The following is a 20215-nucleotide window of genomic DNA, read 5'->3' as shown; positions in this document are numbered from 1 at the left end:
TAGTCGAGGAGGCTTTTAAATTCTCCTAAGAGAAATATTACAGAAATTGATTATAAATTTAAGAATTTAACCTTGAGGTTGATCACGCGCCACAAACTAATGTCACCGCCTAGTTAGTACCGAAGAAAGTAACCCGGCCGCTTTTTCCGCACGCATATTTATAGGTGGAAATTGTCAGAATCCCCGCGCGAACTTCTCACCACTTCCTTCTTTCAAACCCATAATTAAGAGGGGGAAGATTTTTTCTCAGAGGTGTCATCTGAATCTTCGTTGGTAACAATCGAAGCCTAGTACCGACAAGAATTCAATCAATAAATCAATATTTTATCATATTACGCGCATTCCTTCATTTAAAATTATAAGATGTAGATAGCCGTGACACATAACTTGAACGTTTAACTACTTGAGACAAGCAATAATAACAAATAGGTTCTCTTTTAATACTTATTATTATTAAAAACTTGTTATTCGGTATTTAGATATTTTATTTGTGAGAAAAATTTCGAAGGAGAAAACGATAGTGAGCTGATTCGAAATAACGAACGGACGAGAGATTCGACCGACGGACATCGACGCAAATGGATGTGTATTTAAAGCAAGAATAAAAGATACTTTGTGAAAAATCGAACTTTGTTCTTTCCGGCACCGCTGAATATACGATTCTACGCAAAATTCTAAAACCGAAATAATAAGTAAAAAAGGAAAAAATTGACTTAATGTTGTTGACGCTAACGGGGGTGGGTCGAGGTGATTGCTGGAATCTTCGGGAAATAGGCTTCGGGTACACTCGGAAGAGTTTAAGTCGTGCTTTGACTCTAACTGTTAAAAAGGTTTCGCTGACTGATCCAAATAATGCCGTTCTTGGAAAGGTAAGAAAAGAGAACAATCTGCTCTGAATCATGATTTATATAGGGCTTTGGAAAAGTGGGAAGATTCCGAAGGCGTGATGGATCTTTATGTTAATTTTCGAATGGAAATTCAGAAAAATCGCGAGTGTAAAGAAAAGTGGGGAGCGGCGGTTTGTGGAGCGTGATTGTTTTTATTTTGTTTCCGATTTTCCCGGCGAATGACGGAATTAGTTTATGAAAATTTCATCCGTCGCTCTTAATTTACTTATTGATGTGTTCACCAATGGCTGCTGATCGCACTCTCTTTATTGGCGTTTTCTTAGTCTCCCTCTCGGTTTCGGCCTTGAACGATCTCAGTGCATCAGGAATTTCAACTTTATTAGTATTTTCAATTTTATTAGAGTGCTATAAATCTTTTGACGCCAGCGGGACTGTTGTCCACAAAAATTATTATTTCCGGACGATTTTGTGACAAGAAAAAAAAGAACATTTCGTGTCTCGAAAAGAATTCTGCATTTTTTCAGAGATTCGCGTTTTCGGTAATAAAAGAGAAAGTTTTTCTAGATCGTTCGCGGCATTTTTGTTTGCCGATAGGCAGCCGTTGTCTCTCTCCGAGAGAGGAGAATCGTGGATTCCGCCGGATGTAACATATATCACAAAAAAAGAGAGAGACGAACCAGATGTTTGTAAATTAAAGATTATGAATAGAAAAAGTATCAGAAATCTTATATGTACAGAATAAATCAGACCACAACTTTTTTTCGCCTGTAATTCTTATACTTTTAATACAAGCTTTCATCTCACACAACACAACTTATACGTAACCTCTGCTCGCCATCATCACATATACCAATATAATAGCGAATCAATATAATCACTACACCGTATTAATACGTGCTGATATACATGAAATTATTGAAAAGTACATAAATTAATATCTCAAATGCTTGTAAATAGCATGAGTTTGTCGTATTATTTAACAGAATATGCATAAATGATTTCATTATTAAAAAAGTAATATTATACTATTCCACATTTAGATATTTTATATTTTATGTGTGTTGATCCAGTATAGTGCATATGATCAAATTCACTATAACATTTCAAAAAATTATATAAATATTATATAACATTTCAGTTATATATTGTATTTACATTATATAATTTTAATAATATATAATTTTAATTAATATTCAATATGTGCGTAATTACAACTAAACTGGATACTGCATGTAATATATATTATCTGTTACATTTCGCTTTATTACAGTAATAACAATTATATATCTACATTTATTGGAATTCTATTAAAAAAAATGACAATAAAAAATAATAATTTCATCTGCAAGTAAAGCAATATTCAAGATAATTAAGAATATTCTGAGCTAATTTTATGAATGTTATGGATTATGTCTTGGATCAAAATAAGATTTAAAACAATTAAGATAATCCCAAGAAGATGCATGCTAGATGTGTACAATGTATATACGTTACGAAGTTACGAACAGTTACTACTATACTAAGTTACCAAATATAAGGAATTAAGATTTTCCTGTTTTTCGGATAATTCTTAAAAGTATCCAAATACCATTGCTGACAGAAAATAGCACATAAAACCTGTAAAAAAAGAAATATAAATTTATTCAGCTATTAAGAAAAAAAATTATATAGAACAGAAACCTTCAAATATCCATGGTTCTTAATCTGTATTAAAAATCTATTATATACTGTTATCCTTCGTTAAATTTTTATTGTCTATATAGACATCTTATAGATGGATTCGTTGTATGGATTCATTATTCATATTGGATGTTTAAAAGTTGGAAAGAAACTCATTATTTGTAACAAAGTTATAATTACTTTTTTCAATAATTCTAGTTTAATACCTAAATTCATTTTTTCTTTCTATCTATAAATATATAATTTAATTTAATTTTTCTTATTTGCAGATTCGGATTTAGTGCACAAAAAAATTACAAGAAACTATTGTTGTTTTTCAAAGCAAAATCAAGCAGATCTGTGTAAACAGAGTTCAAACTATTTAACTTTTGCATATTTATTAATTTATTATTAATCTGTATTCATACGGCAAGATAATAAGGTAATAATTTTTCCGATATTATATAAATGCGATCAATGGAAATACATGTCTGGTGACGTGTATAGAGAGACGTTTATTTGAGATGTTATTTTAAGTAATGTATATAAATATTAGTACAATATATCAATGTTGAATGCAATTTCACACAATTTTAAATAAATAATTAAGTAAAAGTTAAATAACTTGAATGCCTTAATTATTTGATTTATATCAATATATCACTTATTTTCCCGATAACAGAGTTAAATCAACCAATTGTTTAAATAATATTTTTTGCTCAGAATGATTTTCCAGATATGCTGGTGAAATTTATAAGTTTGCAGAATATTCTGTATTTAAAAAAAATATTTTTCTTCAGCATCGTAAAATTTTTTTTATAAACTTTTTTTGATTGTTTTATAACATTAATATTAATGATTTTATTTAGTACATTTCGAATGCGAGATGTGATACTAGAAAAAAATCACTAATATATTGTATTTACTTTTACATTACATTTTCCTTACAATTAGTAACATTTTAACATTTTTACAAAATCTTCAATTAACGTTTATTAGTCATTTCAAAGCAGCATGAAACATCATAAACGATTTAGATATTCATCATAAATGATTTAAATATTCACATGCAATCATTTACATAAACGTAAATTTAATAGAAATCTAATGGAGATTAGAAAAACTAAAATATGAATGTCCAATAGATATTTAATGGACGTTTATTAAACATTTTTGCTCTGTATGAGATTTAGATAAATAACAAAATATAGATGTATTAAATACAAAATTATATATATATATATATATATATGTACACAACTTTTTTCTATACAAAATTTTATATATATATATATATATAATTTTATATAATGTATAGAAAAAAAAGTTGGATAATAAGAACAAATTATAATCAGAAATTTTGTTATAGACATTTCTGTTGGTTGAATTAATTATTAATTGAAATAAATAGAGCTTTTGATAAAACCATTACATACCTGATTCATTATAACAAAAAATGTAATATAATGGAATGTAGAGGCTTGCCAAAGTATTCCGGACATTGTTACGTACACTAATATTTCTGTGAATTGTAATGGATTTGTTATGTAATTGAATAATTCACCAAATGGTATCTTATGATCTTTAGTAACGATGTCGCCATATTGATTCTTACGCAATCTTGCAAGAATAAAGTTCATTCTAAGTTGCGTATACGTTGACCATAAAAATATAAATATACACATTAGTTGCATACTTGTTAATTTACGTAAAGAAAAATCCATGTGTGAACCTGTGTAAGATTATATCAATTGTAAGAATCTAATTAATGTTTGTAAACTTTTTTTTCAAACACTTACCTCTAACAAATCCTACAGATTCTCCTATCAAAGACAACATCAGTGTAAAATAATGCAAAGTTGTAATTATATAATGAACGATGTTTATTTTTTGGTTACTGAATACGCAAACGTAGTATGTTTCATATGCTCTTTTCCAACAATGTATAGAAAACATGATAAGGACTAAACATGTGCTTTCCGCTGATACTAAAACAATAATTTTATATATATAATCACCAATACAATTATGTAGGATCCTTTAATCAAGAGATGGTAAGACTGATAATGTCTCATGTCAAATGTACGTGCTAGCGTTTAATGAGATCAGCACTGTATTTTTACGAGTTGCCAGATACTTGAGATTACTCGAAATTATCGGATTTCAAAAATGGCTGGACTGAATAAATTCTTAATATTCTGTTTAATCGATAGCTTAGGTTCGAATTGTATAAGAAAAGTTTCTTTATTTTTCTATTGTTATTACGGGCGGAGATATAACGATGCTAAGTTGAAATGTACAAATTTCTTATTTAGAAATATCTTGATCATAATTGCTTTTACTATACTAGATGGTTTTAATGATGATGATCTTGATTATAAATGCGTATTCATATTATGTGACCATTATCTAAAGCCATACTAATATTATTATGTAAAGTGTGCACTTCTTAAAACTCTAAAATTTTTATGTGGAGCATTTTTTTCAAAATTAGTTTTTGAAATATTAAGGGGTTTCCACACTTTTGGAAAACCTTATATATAAAATATTTGAAGAAGATTTAAAAATGTGCTGAATATAACAGATATTCTGTCATCTGTAAACCATCTAAATATCTCGTTCCTAGGAATTGCGGACACGTGATAACGTTGGTAGTGGTCGCATCTCGCTTGTCAAGCTTCATTTGTCAAGAGGTCAGGCAAATTCGCGCTCATTCGGCAAAAATTTTAATTAATAACTCATTAAAATTGTCAAAATCACAAAATGGTAGAGGACTTGTCTATCCAATTTAACATGCTCTATCTGCACATAAGATTATATCATTTCGAATCGGACGTTCTGTGCGTGTGTGTGTGTGTGTGTGTGTGTGTGTGTGTGTGTGTGTGTGTGTGCATGTGTGTGTAAAATTAATGTAACATAATATAATTAATATTAATTACATTATTAAATCTTTATATTATCTTTAACAAATATAAATAAAATAAAAATATAAAATAATTGAAGATACACAATAGTATAAAAACTTTATTACATTACTTCAGTATAAGAAACATCATTCAAAACTTCATTAGAAGAACTGTCAAAAGTGGAAGGAGAGATGACCTCAAAGGAGTGAGGCGTCTTCATTGTAAGAAAATACATTATGCAATGCAAATGTATCTATATAATGAAAGATTTATTCATAGAGTAAATTTATTTAGTATTCAGCATGAATAAAACAACGGTCATATTATATGCAGCCAGCATCATGTATAACTAATAATAGTAAAAAAAATGTACATATGTATGTTATAAGGAAATGCTAGAGAAATATATCAGTTTATGATGTGTTCGGATTCTCCATGCATCATTTTATTTTATTGTTTAACATTCAATGCACAACAAGGATAAAATGATACATGAGAGTAATCGAGTGTGGAATCTGAACGTACTCCTACCAACATAAATTTACTTTAATCTCGGTTTAACTTGCTTTTCATCTTTTTTTAATTTTTAGAACTAGAAAAAGATGAAGAGTAACTTGAACTTTGATTAAAGTTAAGTTACGTTGGTGGAATCGACATTATTAGTGATGTAAAAGCAATCGACTATTTATCATTACTTCGCATATTCTGTATCTCATGCTAATGTATCTGTTATTAGCATTTAACTTGATATGTCATTTCCATTGAGAAATTAATTTCTCAAATTTGGAAGTACTATATAATATATGTTTAAGAAAAAATGTACGTTATATGATATCTAAAAAATTAATATATAAATAATCGAATTAATATATATATAAGAGTATCTTCATTGCTATACAATTTCTTTATAAATCGATTGATTAACTTTAAATGCTGTTTAAAAATTATTATAGTTTCAACATTTTCGTATAAAAGTTTTTGTCTTAGTGAATTCAGTTGGATGCTAATGCGTATTGATGCAGATTAAAGTTTGTTGTACATTAATCTATCTAGACATAAGAATATAAATTTCTTTTATATTAAATATCTTTATTCATAAAAAGTTCAATATAAATTTTTATAAACAATATAATTAATTACATTGAGCATTTCGCGGTCCAATTCGCTTATATGCAATGCATATGCTTTTATGTCAATTTATATACAAAACAGTCTTTAAGGTGCACCCATGCACATTAATGCATTCAACTGAATTCACCGTTAGAATATTCCACAGACTCTATCAATGAAAAGCGGATAATTTTGGAACGTCCTGTATATATTTAAAAATTTAATTTTTTAAATACCTAAGGGCTTTCTTGATGCTCCTAATAATATATCTAGTAATGAAAGCAGATTTTCAGGTATATTTCCATTATAAAGGTATTTATTTAGCGCTAAATAAAATAAAACGATCAACATTGGTCCAGAGAGAAGATAAAAATGACCCAAACATCTAAAAATTTGAAATAATCTATACTATCATAATCATCATTGTCAATGGATAGTGTAATACATAAAAAGTACTTTTATAAATGTTTATAGTAAATTTATTATTATAGTAAATGTTTATAGTAAATATTTAGTTTTTGCAGAAAAATATATAATATAATATATAATATAATCTGGTAACTTACTTTTTGGGCATTTCGATTTTTTCTATTAGAGGGTGATGGGCCTTTGCACAAAATTTTCCATAGCGGACAGCACGAGTGAATATGAGCGGTAAATAAGGTTCCGCCAACAGAACCAACAACGCCGGCAATATGACTATGATTGAATTACAAATTATAACGTAACGTAATATGTTTATATCCATTATTCCATTTATTGAGATTAGCTTAAGATTTTAAAAAAAGACTCTGTAAAAAAAAACTTTTATTATACTTTTATTATTGTTATAAACTTCACTGTTACTGTTTCATGTTTTTATAAACAGATCAACCATTTGATCATTATCGAGAACTTGTTATGAAAAATCATCCTAGACAAAATCCAAATTGAGATATAAGACATCTTATGACTTAATTTTAGAGTTTATTGTCTGAGAGAGAACTTCAATGAATTACATTTTGCTGTACTTTCCTGATAACATTAATAGTTATTTTGCATGTAATTTTTATTTATACTTATTATATACTTATACACATACTTATATACATATACGTATCTGTAAATTTATACTCTAACCTCTTTTAACCACTTCAAGTACTCTTCAAGGTAGAACTAATTAGAATTTACATCGCTATATATGAGTTGAGAATTGCAAAAAACGAAATTTAAATAATTAATTCTTAGAAGGAAAAACGTTTTAAGACATAAAGCTAAAATTTATGTAATTTATTCTATAAGTTGATTAAACTTGAGCAGAGATAAGCAAAGAAAAAAATCAAATATCAATCAACTGCAAGATTAATAATTCTTGATTAGTTATAGTTTAAAAATATTGAAAATAAATAATTCACATTTTTTTTATTATAATATATTTATTTCAGTAGATAGAAACTATTTTTATGCTCAAACTAATCATTTCTTTTTCACTTTCTTTGCAATATATTGCATATTGTAAAAATGGCATCTCTTCTAATTATTAAAGTTTATTCGAACAGATTGTCAAATTTTTTGTCAGCAGAAAGACCACAAATTGTATATAAAACTTATTATATCAGATAATGATAGAATGTTAGAAATGTTATAAAATCCGCTAACAATTAAACAATAATTTCACAACAGATTGGTAGCAGAAGTTGAATAGGATTTGTTCGGAATTATGCATCATTTATTATAGATTGCCGGCAGAAAGCAAGCAAAATATGCGCAATTTGACAACAGGTTGACAGCAGAAATCGAGAAAAATCTGCGTAATTACTAAATATCATATATAATTGCAAGATTGCTGCTAAGTTGCGTCCGTTTCTCGTATAAAACTTGTCAGACTCTTTATATCATTGAAATCGTTATGGATAAAATTCTGATATGTTATTATTTGACGTATTTAACGTCTTTTATGTATGCATTTAGTGTAAAACGTGTATCTTTATAGCAAGGAAGTTAACAAGTATTAGTCCCAGTCTACAATAGATGATTTAAGCCTTAAGCCATAAGAAATTGTCTAATCATAGTCGATTATTCTCCTATTCTTCGACTATGATTCGTCGATTTTTTATGGCTTAAAGCTTAAATCATCTATTGTAGACCGAGGCTAATATTTCAAAAATTACTGATACTTATAAAAACCAAATCAGATATATATCTTTAAAAAAATTTATTTGTGCTAAAGAATTGTAATAAAGAATACATTAATTTCTCTATTAAAACAATTGAAAATTATTCTTTTAAAATAAAAAATAAATATAATATAAATACTAAACATTATTTTTCAAAATTAGTACTAATAATATCACAATTCAAATGGTTACAAAATAATAAAATTTGTTCGATTTCTATTATCACAATCTGTCAATAAATTTTGAGCGTATTCAATGACCTTGATCTTGACATGTGTTGTCAGGGTCACTATCCTGAATGACCTCGAGAAGGTTTTAAAAAGTTTGGTGGTCAGTATTCGTTAGAAAATTATTAACAAGAAAATAAAGGATAAAGTGAACAATTTATTCATCAGTAAGTAACACACAATTAGTTATTTCCATAATATTATTATTAAATAAATGTATTATTAATCACGATATGGTGAATAGAAACGAGCCATAATATTAAAAAATGTATCAATACGTTCGAGAAATCTACATGTGTTGCGCTATGTGTACGTACTTTAGACAAAAACACAATATCAACACAAATTCTCTGCTTTAAAAACAAAAATCATTTTCTTATATAAAATAGGAAATTTGTATTTTAAAGCAGGGAATTTGTGTTTTAAAGCAGAAAATTTGTAAAGCAGAAAATTTATGTTTTAAGACAGAGAATTTGTGTGTTTAAAACAAAAAAATAGTTTGATATTTAAACTTTACGTATTTTTTTTTATATGGATTGAAATTTAAATCTAACATTTTTTAAAAATACACACTGTAACACACGGCCACGTCGTTGTCGTCCAAATTCTTATAAATTTAAAAAAATATATTCGAAGATCGGAAGACATTAAATCTAAATATAAGAAAAGGAACTGTATCATGTGTTCGTGGAGTTCAATTATGTAACAACGGGTTCGTTTTTGGACAACTGTAAGGCGCTCTTCTTTACAATAGGATCGCTTTTAATTATGTTATAACTGTTTTTCATTATATACTGAAGATCGAAACTATATTACTACATTAAAGATCGAAACATTTGTAAACTTGTTGTTTATATTAGTTATTTAAAATATATTAACTGTTACTCACATCTTGCGTGGCTCGTACAGTCCAGTTTCTTTTCTTAAAAAAATATGTTACAAATATTTTATGACATATAATTTAATTTATTAATTATGATTAATAAAATTACCTCACGATTTAAATAACCAAATCTGTCATGAATTTCGCGTTTCCGAATTTTTATGCTTCTTTTAATGTGAAAGATAAAATGTCGTGTAAAAATTTTTCTGATATAGCATTTAAATATGCGAAATTAACCAGTATCAGTCGTTTAAATTTGTTTAAGATAAATTATTGATGAATAAATTGTTCACTTTATTTTTTTGTTAACTTTTTAACGAACAGTGAAAAATCGCCATCTAAAACCTTCTTAATGTTCTCAGAGTAGTAACCCTGACAATATATGTCAATGTCAAGGTCATTGGAGGGAGCTCCGTTTTCTACATATTTACCATAATAAAATTTTTAAGTGTTTCATAATCTTAAAGTCTACAATCACAGTGAAATTAATTCAATAAACTATATAATGACAAAGTTGTAAAATTTGTTAATTTGTGTTTGATTAAATTAAGCTAAAAATGTCTTTTGAATATAGATTAAAAATCTGAATACATATAATTATGAACTTCTTATACAACCTAATCTTTAAATAAAATTCATAGATTAAATATTTAAAAAATATTTAATATTTATATCAATTAAATAATTTAATGTCTAAATAAAAATATGATCTTTTATATAATCTAAAAATTTTATTATATTTTAATTATTCGACTATAAATTTATGTTTAAAAGTTTTTTTTTTTATTTATATATTTCAAACGATTCTCAATTTAATTTTATTCAGGTTTAATTTTATTCAGATTTTCTATTGAAAGATATGATTTGAATAACTATTCACATAGGTGTCCGTTCAGTAAATTTAAGTCACGTGATTAGCAGATGAAAGATGTAGATGCGCTAAACGAACGCACCCCTTGTATCTAATCAAATTCGAGATCTCGGACATAGGAAAAATTGATCAGTCGCAGTGGCTATTTTGGGCAATTAATCACAATATATAATAAGTCAACTTTTATTTCATTCGAGATTTTGAATCTATTTCTATTATGAACACAACGCTATGAATGCTCAAGAGGTTAATTGATCAGAGCAGAACCAAGTAATATACATATGGATTCCATTTAACTTTAGTACTTACCTAATCATTAAGCAACTAGCACTTAGCAATTAGACAAGTGGCATGTGAAATCAAGTATTAGCAAGAATTTTACATCGAAAATTTCTCGTGTGTTTTCTGTATGTAATGTTGTCGGTCTCATGATTTCGTTAAGGTTATGACACTTTCTTTTGATTTTTAGAACACACTAAAATTGTGAGAATAAAATTGTGAGGAAATTATTGTCTTGCTTGCATGTAGTAGCATGTAATGAACGGTTAGGATTAATTGTTAAAGCGGTATAAATAAAGTAAATAAATAAAATATTTTATATAACTTTTTAACTATTTTATAATTTACGAGAATCGGTCATTAGGTACGAATTCAAGATTCTTAATAAATATCTTAGCAGCACGAATATGTTTTGAGTATTGAATAAATCGCAGTGCGTATATTGCGATCATCTCAGAACATTTTCATACGTATTACGTCTACTATGTACATTCATCTATTAAATACGTTCTGAGTATGTTTATGTCCGAACCTGCCAGTTCCCATAGAATTTCGCTGTGAATGTTCACAGCGAATGACGCAGATTCAGAAAAGATTAATAACGAGAAAACGAGGATTTCAATAGATCGTATGCATATATACGTATAGGCAGCTAAGCGTGCGGGCGTATTGACGAGATAAGTTATTGGATTAATAACCTGTTGAATGAAACACACTTTAATTTCTAATTTGTACTTTTCTCCTTTTATTAAAATATTTCTACAAAAATATACAGTCGTTATTAAAATAATTAAAAATCTTTTCTTGTATAGATATTTAAAATGATTATTTCTGACAATAATAGTTATTAAATTATTACTTTATTATTCTATTAAATGATACAATCCTCTCATGCAGATATATTCTTTTACTTTGATTATCTTATAATTCCGAAAAAAAAGAAGTTGTACAATTCAACCAGTATCCAGATAAAACATGCCAAAAGCACAAATTGCGAAGTTATACGTTATGCTGGCAAAAATGGAGCAGCAATCCAGCATGGACTGCTGTAACAGATACTGTCAGCAAAAAATGCAACATAGCTTTGTTATGATAACATACTGCAAAAATACTGTAAAAATTAAACAAAGCTTGTCGTCATAAATACATTGGAATTCAAGCATTTTGTGTTGTTACAATATTCAACAGAAAATACTCCAAAATTTAGCATGATATGCCGTTAAGACATGTTGCAAAAATGTAATAAATATCTGGCATATTTATTTTTTCATACTATGATAGCAAAAATGCGGCAAGAATGCAACACGATTTGTGACGTCAGATACTGGCAGCAGAAACACAGCAGAAACAGAATACAATGTGCCATTATATCATGATGCAAAATTTTGATAGGTATAAAGCACGATCTGCCTTATCAATGTATCGCAGAAACGCAGCAGAAATCGAGCAGCGTGCCGTCACATCATGGCGACAAAATTATAACAGAAATCAAATAGAACTGGCATAATCTGCCAGCAAATCGGCAACAGAAATCGTACAAAACTCTGCGTCTGTCATTAAATAATTAGGAAACTACCGCTAGGTTGCGTTCGTTTCTCGCAAAATTTATCAAACTTTCTATATAAACGAAATCATATTCAACATTTAAACACTCATTTATTATTTACATATTTTTATGTACGCGCTTGATGCAAGACATAATTGTTATTAACGAAGTATAGGGCTTGAGAAATAGTAAACATTATATAAAATATACAATGTTTGATACATTATTTGATACATTATATAAGAAAGAATCATAACTTATATCTTTAAGAAGCGTTTTATAACTTATTTGTGCTGTAAAAAATATATTAATTTCATCATTAATAAAATAATTAAAAATATTTTTCTAAAATAAGAGATAGAAAAAATAATAGACATTTTTCAAAATTTTTTAGTAATAATTTAAATATTGACGAAACAGAATTTGCTCGATTTCTGTTGTTAATTTGCTAACAAGTTATGTTAGCAGATCCTATTTGATTTCTGTTACGTTTTTGCCGTCACATCGTGCCGGCACTGTGCTCGATTTCTGCTGCGTTTTTGTTGACAGCTGACAAAGCAGATCGCACCATATACCTGTTGTAATTTTGTCATCACGTCGTGACGACACACTGTGCTCGATTTTTGCTGCCAGTATCTGATCTGGCAAACTTTGCATGACATCTGCTGTCACAATGAGACAGCAAGCAATGTTCGATTTTTATCACATTTTTATTCTATGATGAGAAAGTGTGCCGCAAAAAATTAAGCTTAATTGGGAAACAGCAACTTGAAATCTGCTGCGAAATTATGATCGGATCTACTGGTACAGTGCTGGTATATTGCTGGCATTTTGCTATTTTGTTATTTGGGTATACTATACTAGAATGCTCACTCCAATGTTTAAAAGCCGGGTACGCCAAAGAAAGAGACAGGTTGCGTACAATTCCTTTCTCTTCTCTGTCTAGTGACATTTGATTAGCCAGCGACTTTTTATGTTCTTTTCCGCAAACATCCAGCTTTACTAACCTAGCAAAGGTAATATATAAATGTGTGCTGCATATGTGTATTAATTCAGAATTTAATTTCAATAAATGCGTAGAAATTGTACTTAACCATTTTTGGCGTAATTCATTAGAAACTGGTAATCTAAACAATAAAATTATTTTATTTATTTCATTGAGTCATCCAAATAAATTGGACTCTATCTTAATATTTTAAAATTATAATAAATTATAATTTGATTTAATCAAACACGTTGTTCTAACTATATCTTACAAATATAAAAAATATGTTAAATTATCATATATTTTTAATTAGCTGTGAAAAGTAATTTCTAAACCATATTGATCATAATTCTTGCAAGTTTTTATAGCACAACACCTACCCATTTTTATTTAAAACTTACAACTTTCCTTTCTATTTTATAAAGAGGTTATGAATATAATCGTCTCTGTTGATCAAGTCGATATTTTCAGATTAAATAGTACACGAAAAAAGAGGTGGGACTTGTACACTGTTTTCCCTCTCGCTCGTCTCGTTCCCATCCATTTGAATGAGTATTCCAGTATAGAATTCACTGACAATGAGTTGAACACACAATAGATACAGAGCGTTTACCAACAAGAGACACACTTGACATAGTGTAACACAGTGAATTATTTAATCCTTGTTGTTTGTTAATGTTAAACAAAAATGAAATGATTTACTGTGTTACACTGTGTCCTTCTGTGTCTCTTGCTGGAAAACGACTCACAATTACGACGAAAATGCGAATGGAAGAGTGGAAATTAAAGGTGTCGATTAAAATTTGGAACTATAGGCGTTGATATACGTACATACCTAGAGACACTACAATAAGAGACTGGCCACGACTTTTATCCGCCAATCAGAGACTGGCCACGACTTTGATTGGCCATGTTTTGGCTAAAAAAAATTTTTATGTAAAACACTTGGCGCTGCTTAGATCAAACGAAAATGCAAAACTAATGATGAGATTATTTGAATGTTACAAATAAAGGCAAAATTTATTATTTAATATGATTAAATTATAATTACACACACACACACACACACACACACACACACACACACACACACACATTTTATTCATATTCTTTTTAGAGGTATGAGCAGCGCCAAGTGTTTTTACATAAAAATTTTTTTTATTTAAATAAAATTTTATCATTTATTTTATACTACTGTTACTTTATAATTCTTTGTAATAAAAATTGAGTAAAGCAATTTTGTGATATAAAAATATTTTAAAGCTAAATAATTACTATCACTTGGGTTAGAAAAAGAAGTTTTTAATGGATAGAAAGATATACATATAATTTGGTTTTTATTATTTTTAAATTAAAGAAACTACTACTTGAGTTTTATTTTTTTAAAACAGTGGTTTATCAAATCTTTTATACGATTGAAATATATAATTTGACTAAAATGGATTTGTAGCTTCATGTTTGTAAGACTATAACTTGGTGCCAATTATTGATATCAAATCTTTTATATAAATTTTTCACAATCATTTGAGTTGGTAATATCCACTATACTTGACACCCTTTTTTTATCTTTTTTTAAAAAAAAGGTAATTTTATAGTGATATCAGACATTTTGAAGTATTCTACTATACTTGACACCCTTTTTTTACCTTTTTTTAAAAAAAAGATAATTTTATAGTGTGTATAAATATATATATATATATATATATATATATATACACACACACACACACACACACACACACACTATAAAATTATCTTTTTTTTAAAAAAAGGTAAAAAAAGGGTGTCAAGTATAGTGGATATTGCCAACTCAAATGATTGTGAAAAATTTATATAAAAGATATATATATATATATCTAATAAATAAACATGTAATCTTATTATTTCATATATTCTATATATATATATATATATATATATTGGAAGAAATAATAAACTTAAATAATCATCTATGCAAAATAATCATCCGATCAAACAATGTATATATATACACACATATATATTGTTATTAAATAGTTTAAGATCAATATAAGTTGGAAATTATCAAATATCAATCTTTAAATTCTTTGTAAATTTTGCAATTATATATATATATATATATATATGTGTGTGTGTGTGTGTGTGTAATTGTCTAATAATAAATAGTTGATTAGAAATATGATTCAAAATTATAATATATGTATAGTTCTCTAGATATGTTATTTTTTTAATTGACAAATTTTCATTTTTATTCGCTTTGGAACTGATTTTTCTAGAATGACATAATAAGGGTATGTAGATAAGATTGAATAAAAGAATAATATCTTTGTTCTCTGATAAAATAAAAAATAGAATTTACCTGCAAAGTATAAACACAAACATGAGTTACACTCCGAAATTATTACAAATTGTCAAACTCGCCGCGAACGTCAACATCGTTGGCCATCACTCGGACGTGCAGAAAAAGAATAATAGTAGTATGCAATTTATTAATACTGCTAATATTTCCTTTTTAATTTTAATTTAATTTTAATTTACGCGTATTTATTATTATATTGATACCCGAGAGGTCTAACCAAAAACACTACCGTGTTTACATCAATCAATTTTATCGACCCAGCGGATAAATCAGGCCGATAAATCAGGGTCACTGCAGGATCCAGCGAACATTGATTCGCTAGATTCTACAATAACCCTGACTTCAGTCTGATAATCCGCTGGGTCGATAAGATTAATAATGACATCTCGTGACAGACGTTGCAGCTGTACAAAGGCGACGATAATGACGTTTCTTAAAGTAAAAATTTCCAAATCGGACTTTGTGTAGCAATATCTCTGCTTGTAGGGCACGTAGCAGAAAAATAAAAATACTTTTATTATGCAAGTCGGACTCAAGCTATCAATCAAGCCTACTTAGAACTTGATCAGTATAGCCGTTATTGAGATTCGATAATTTCAGATGCTCGAACCTCGACGACTCGCGTAAAGTCACACGGCAGTGTTCTCGGTTGACTTGACACCCGGGACACTACCATGTCTCCTGATAAACAAGAAAAAAAATTAAACTGTTATAAAAAATATATAAAATATAAATATTATAATAAATCTCGATAGCAAAATCTGCAGAAACAGATTTTGAACAGAGTCTGCTACCAATATTTGATGACAAAAAAGCAATAAAAGTCTGCATAAGTCTGTAATATCTGACGGTGTAAGCAAATTGTTCTCAAAAATATGACAAAGCAAATTGGCAGCAAAAACCGAGCAGTATTTGCTCTAACTTTCTTGTTGAACGATTACGTCTTACATCAAACATATACATAAAAATACATAGCATGTCAGCAGGCTCTGTTCGGTTTCTGTCACCAATCTGTTCGCATAGCATGTCAGCAGATTCTACTTAGTTTTTGTGGCCAATCTGTTCGCATAGCATGTCAACAAGCTCTGCTCGGTTTCTTTCGCCAATCAGCATAGGATGTCAGCAGGCTTTGTTGACAAATCCCTAATGTGGACACAGATAGCTATGGATTTGCAGTTAATATCTGATCGAATTTGTTGCCAATCTAACAAATTGCTAGCATTTTGTTTGCTGGGGAATGTATCATAAAAATTAATTATTAATCTTTAATACTGTATTCAATGTTTACTGCAAGTTACATAAATTTTGTAGAAAATTGGTTGCTGCATGCCTAATTGTTTTAACTCTATTAAAAAATAAGGTTTTTAGTAGTAAAATTATAGCTAGGTATGCTATTATTAATTAATATTTACTTTTTAAATATGTAACGGAGCGCATCCCCCCGCTCCGTTCCTCCTCCGATTTTCCCTCGATCGACCATCCGTCGGGGACCGCCGAACAACAGGCGGAGTGCGGCAATGGCCGCAAGAGACATTTATGCCTCCTTTTTTAATTGTTACAATACGCGAACTCCGAAGCGTCAGAGAATACCACGAAAATATGTCTATTTCGTGATATTTCCTCGCACCGCGCCACCAAGTGCTAGCGCGCCTCGCGCCGCACCACACGTCGTGCCACCGAGCATAAATGCGTCCCGCGCCGCACCGACGCCGCGCCACGCAAGCGAGTGAGCATTCCGCACCGCGCCATGACCGCGTCTACAAGCGCGTGACCACCTCGCACCGCGCCGTTACCTTCCCACCTCCTATTCCTTCCCTACTCTTAAACATCCCCTGCTCCTATTCCTTATAATCCCCAAAAAACCAATTATACTCGATCCTTTTTTCCGCTCCTGAGGAGAGGGATGCTAACCCCGAGATCGACTAATCCGACCGATCCGACCGAAAAATATCGAGGGCGATCTCAGGTATAAAAAGGCATCGCTCTCCACAGGAAATCACTCCTTGTTGACTCCTGTTCCTCGCTCGTTTTTCCGAGAGCACGTCTCAAGGAAGCGAGCATCCGAAGCCGATAGAAAGCCTGAGTTTTGTTGGGGCCCTCCCCAAAGCGCCAAGTTCGCTTGGCCTGGCCGAACGCCGTAGCTCCAAATCTCTCACGGCAAGCCGAGAGCTGCTGGGGCCTCCTCAGCGCGTCGAGTTCGCTCGATCCGACTCCGCCGTTCCCGAGATTTCTCCGCCGGGCATCGGGGTTCTCCCCGATACCACCGTTCCTCTCCGAGCACCGGGGTACGCCCCGGCTGGCCGAGTTCACTCGGCACTCACTAAGACAGATGAGGGGTACACCCCCCCGTCAGCCGAGCCCTCTCGGCAGGGAACGGGCCCACCTGTTCTCCGATCTAAACAATCCAACGATCTCGCGAATATCTCACCCTCACGACAACGCCCGCAACACGCGAGCACGTTTTAAATCACCGCTGATTTAAAGGTCCGCGACGAACACGTGTGACACCGCCGCCGCCGCGCGCACTCCGAACTTCGCACAGCGACCAGTATTGCGCCGACCGCCAGAGCGATACCTCATTTGTATCCAAACAATATACGCGCGCCGATCGCCGTCTCGCCCGTCCACGGTCACGACCATTCGCGAAGATCGGTGTATTCCATCGCACTACGGTTATTTGAATAAATCATTGTTATTTCTTATAATTATCACCTAACCACTTGATAACCAAATTTCTGTCTCCAACATCCTCGCTTCCTCCTCCCTAACCGACTTTCCGCGCGGGAAAGCCGTTTTAAATAGACTTATATTCTTTATTTTTATATATAAATAAAACGGATCATACGTTCCAATAGAAATTGAGCCGATTATTTGAATGATAAGTAAAGAGACAATTTTATACATAAATTTACATTCGAATAATTAAAATGTAATAAAACTTTTTTATTGTATAAAAGATAATATTTTATTGACATTAAATTTAATTAATATAAATAATGGATATTCTAAAAAATATTTAATCTATGAATTTTACTTAAAAGTTAGATATTAATTTTTGTGAATTATATTTTATTATTCTTATTTTTTCTTATTTTTTATTTTTTTTCTTATTTTTTTCTTATTTTTTTTATTTTATCTTATTTTTATTTTAATTATATCTTATTCTTATTTCACTTGAATCAATTATTTATCTCTAACCCTTTTCATTTCTTATTGTAATAAAATTCATTTTGGTGTTCGTTTACGCAATATTGCAAGCAGAGCATCCAAAGCAGGACTTCCGAGATAGCTGTACAGATGAGATACATTCCTGCGTAAACGAATGACGAACTGTGCTGCAGTCATTTTCGCAGACAGAATGAACGATCTGCGGTAGTGACTGCAAACGAATGCACCCATAGCATGGAAGACAATTCTATCCAGACACTTACTATAGGAACTCTATATCGTTTTCATATCTGGAGTAAAACCTATGATCATACCCGCATGAGAGAAATAAATACGTACCTATTTCTCGTTTTCGTTCCTATAGCACAGTGTATACTGGCTACGATCCATTTAGCGTTACAAAGCTTCGAAGCATTTGATTAACCAATCAAAACAAAGAATTCTATAAATTGACCAATCAAAAAAATGCTTCGAAGCATTTATAACACCAAGTGGACTGCACCCACAGTAGCGCACACTCCCGATCTTAGCGTATATAAAAATGAACTGCACGTGCGCGAGCGAGATATGTAATCAATCAGGACGGCTATTCTGTTTCACTTTTCCTCTATAATTTCTCCGTTTATTAACATGAGATGTCTATATAAGCATTTAACATTCAACAGAAAGTGGCGGGAACATATATCTCGTAGGTGTTATAAAAAAATTAAAATTTTAACTTTAATTGTTAAATTTCTTTCTTAACTGCTCTTTCCTTGATTTGTAACAATTAATATATATTAACAATTAATATACTGTGCCTATAGTCAAGCCTGAACTTATACGCGCGCAAAAGAAAATCAAATGTAAGAATTAATAAATGTTTAATTGTAAATGGTCAACAATTTGAACATTTAATAAAATAAAAAAACAGATAAAACTATAAAGCCTTTTATTTAATTTATGATTTTACCACTAGTTTAAATATTTTCTACTTTAAAGCTTCAATGTTTATAATTTTTGATAGAAGCATTTTTCAAAAAAATGTTTCAGAACTTGTTCTTTTTCCCGTAGAATCTAAATATGTAACAATTTATGGGAGGTTACGTTTGAAGTTATGAAATTGCCGCCTGTCCCTCTTCAAGGGAGAGACGGAGCGAATTTTTGTTTAAGTAATTAGAAAAGTTCCTTGAATACATAAAACTTTCTTATGAACGATTTTTAAGTGTGACAAATATTTTTAGTTATTAAGTTGTAACA

At 30.1% G+C, this 20215-nt stretch overlaps 2 protein-coding genes across 17 annotated transcripts in view; one reads left to right on the top strand and one right to left on the bottom strand.

Annotated features, from left to right (window-relative positions):
- Window positions 1-1603: 1603 nt before the first annotated feature.
- LOC105422474 (polyprenal reductase-like) lies at window positions 1604-18578 on the bottom strand. Of its 16 annotated transcripts, none has more exons than XM_089078131.1 (8): window positions 15809-16414; window positions 14306-14389; window positions 13359-14042; window positions 7090-7222; window positions 6760-6908; window positions 4307-4495; window positions 3944-4239; window positions 1604-2465 (listed from the first exon to the last, which is right to left on the bottom strand). In XM_089078131.1, the coding sequence occupies exons 3-8, from the start codon at window positions 13435-13437 to the stop codon at window positions 2373-2375; spliced, it is 939 nt and encodes a 312-aa protein (XP_088934257.1). In that variant the 5' UTR covers window positions 13438-14042; window positions 14306-14389; window positions 15809-16414; the 3' UTR covers window positions 1604-2372. The 16 variants fall into 16 exon arrangements, with proteins under 16 accessions (XP_088934257.1, XP_088934261.1, XP_088934258.1 ...); XM_089078135.1 differs by lacking the exons at window positions 14306-14389; window positions 15809-16414 and having other exon boundaries at window positions 13359-13492; window positions 13580-13612; window positions 13872-14289; XM_089078132.1 differs by lacking the exon at window positions 14306-14389.
- Window positions 10748-20215, top strand: part of ZnT77C (Zinc transporter 77C) — a 28664-nt gene continuing 19196 nt past the window's right edge. The window contains exon 1 of the mRNA XM_011631849.3: window positions 10748-10930. Within this exon, the coding sequence (XP_011630151.2) occupies window positions 10896-10930 (35 nt within the window). The 5' untranslated portion in view covers window positions 10748-10895. The remainder of the gene's footprint in view (window positions 10931-20215) is intronic.

Source organism: Pogonomyrmex barbatus, unplaced genomic scaffold (genome assembly GCF_055798465.1).
Source record: "Pogonomyrmex barbatus isolate J1 unplaced genomic scaffold, ASM5579846v1 scaffold21, whole genome shotgun sequence".
NCBI classification, from domain to species: domain Eukaryota; kingdom Metazoa; phylum Arthropoda; class Insecta; order Hymenoptera; family Formicidae; genus Pogonomyrmex; species Pogonomyrmex barbatus.
The sequence above is the reverse complement of the archived record's forward strand: the minus strand, read 5'-3'. Positions and strand labels throughout refer to the sequence as shown.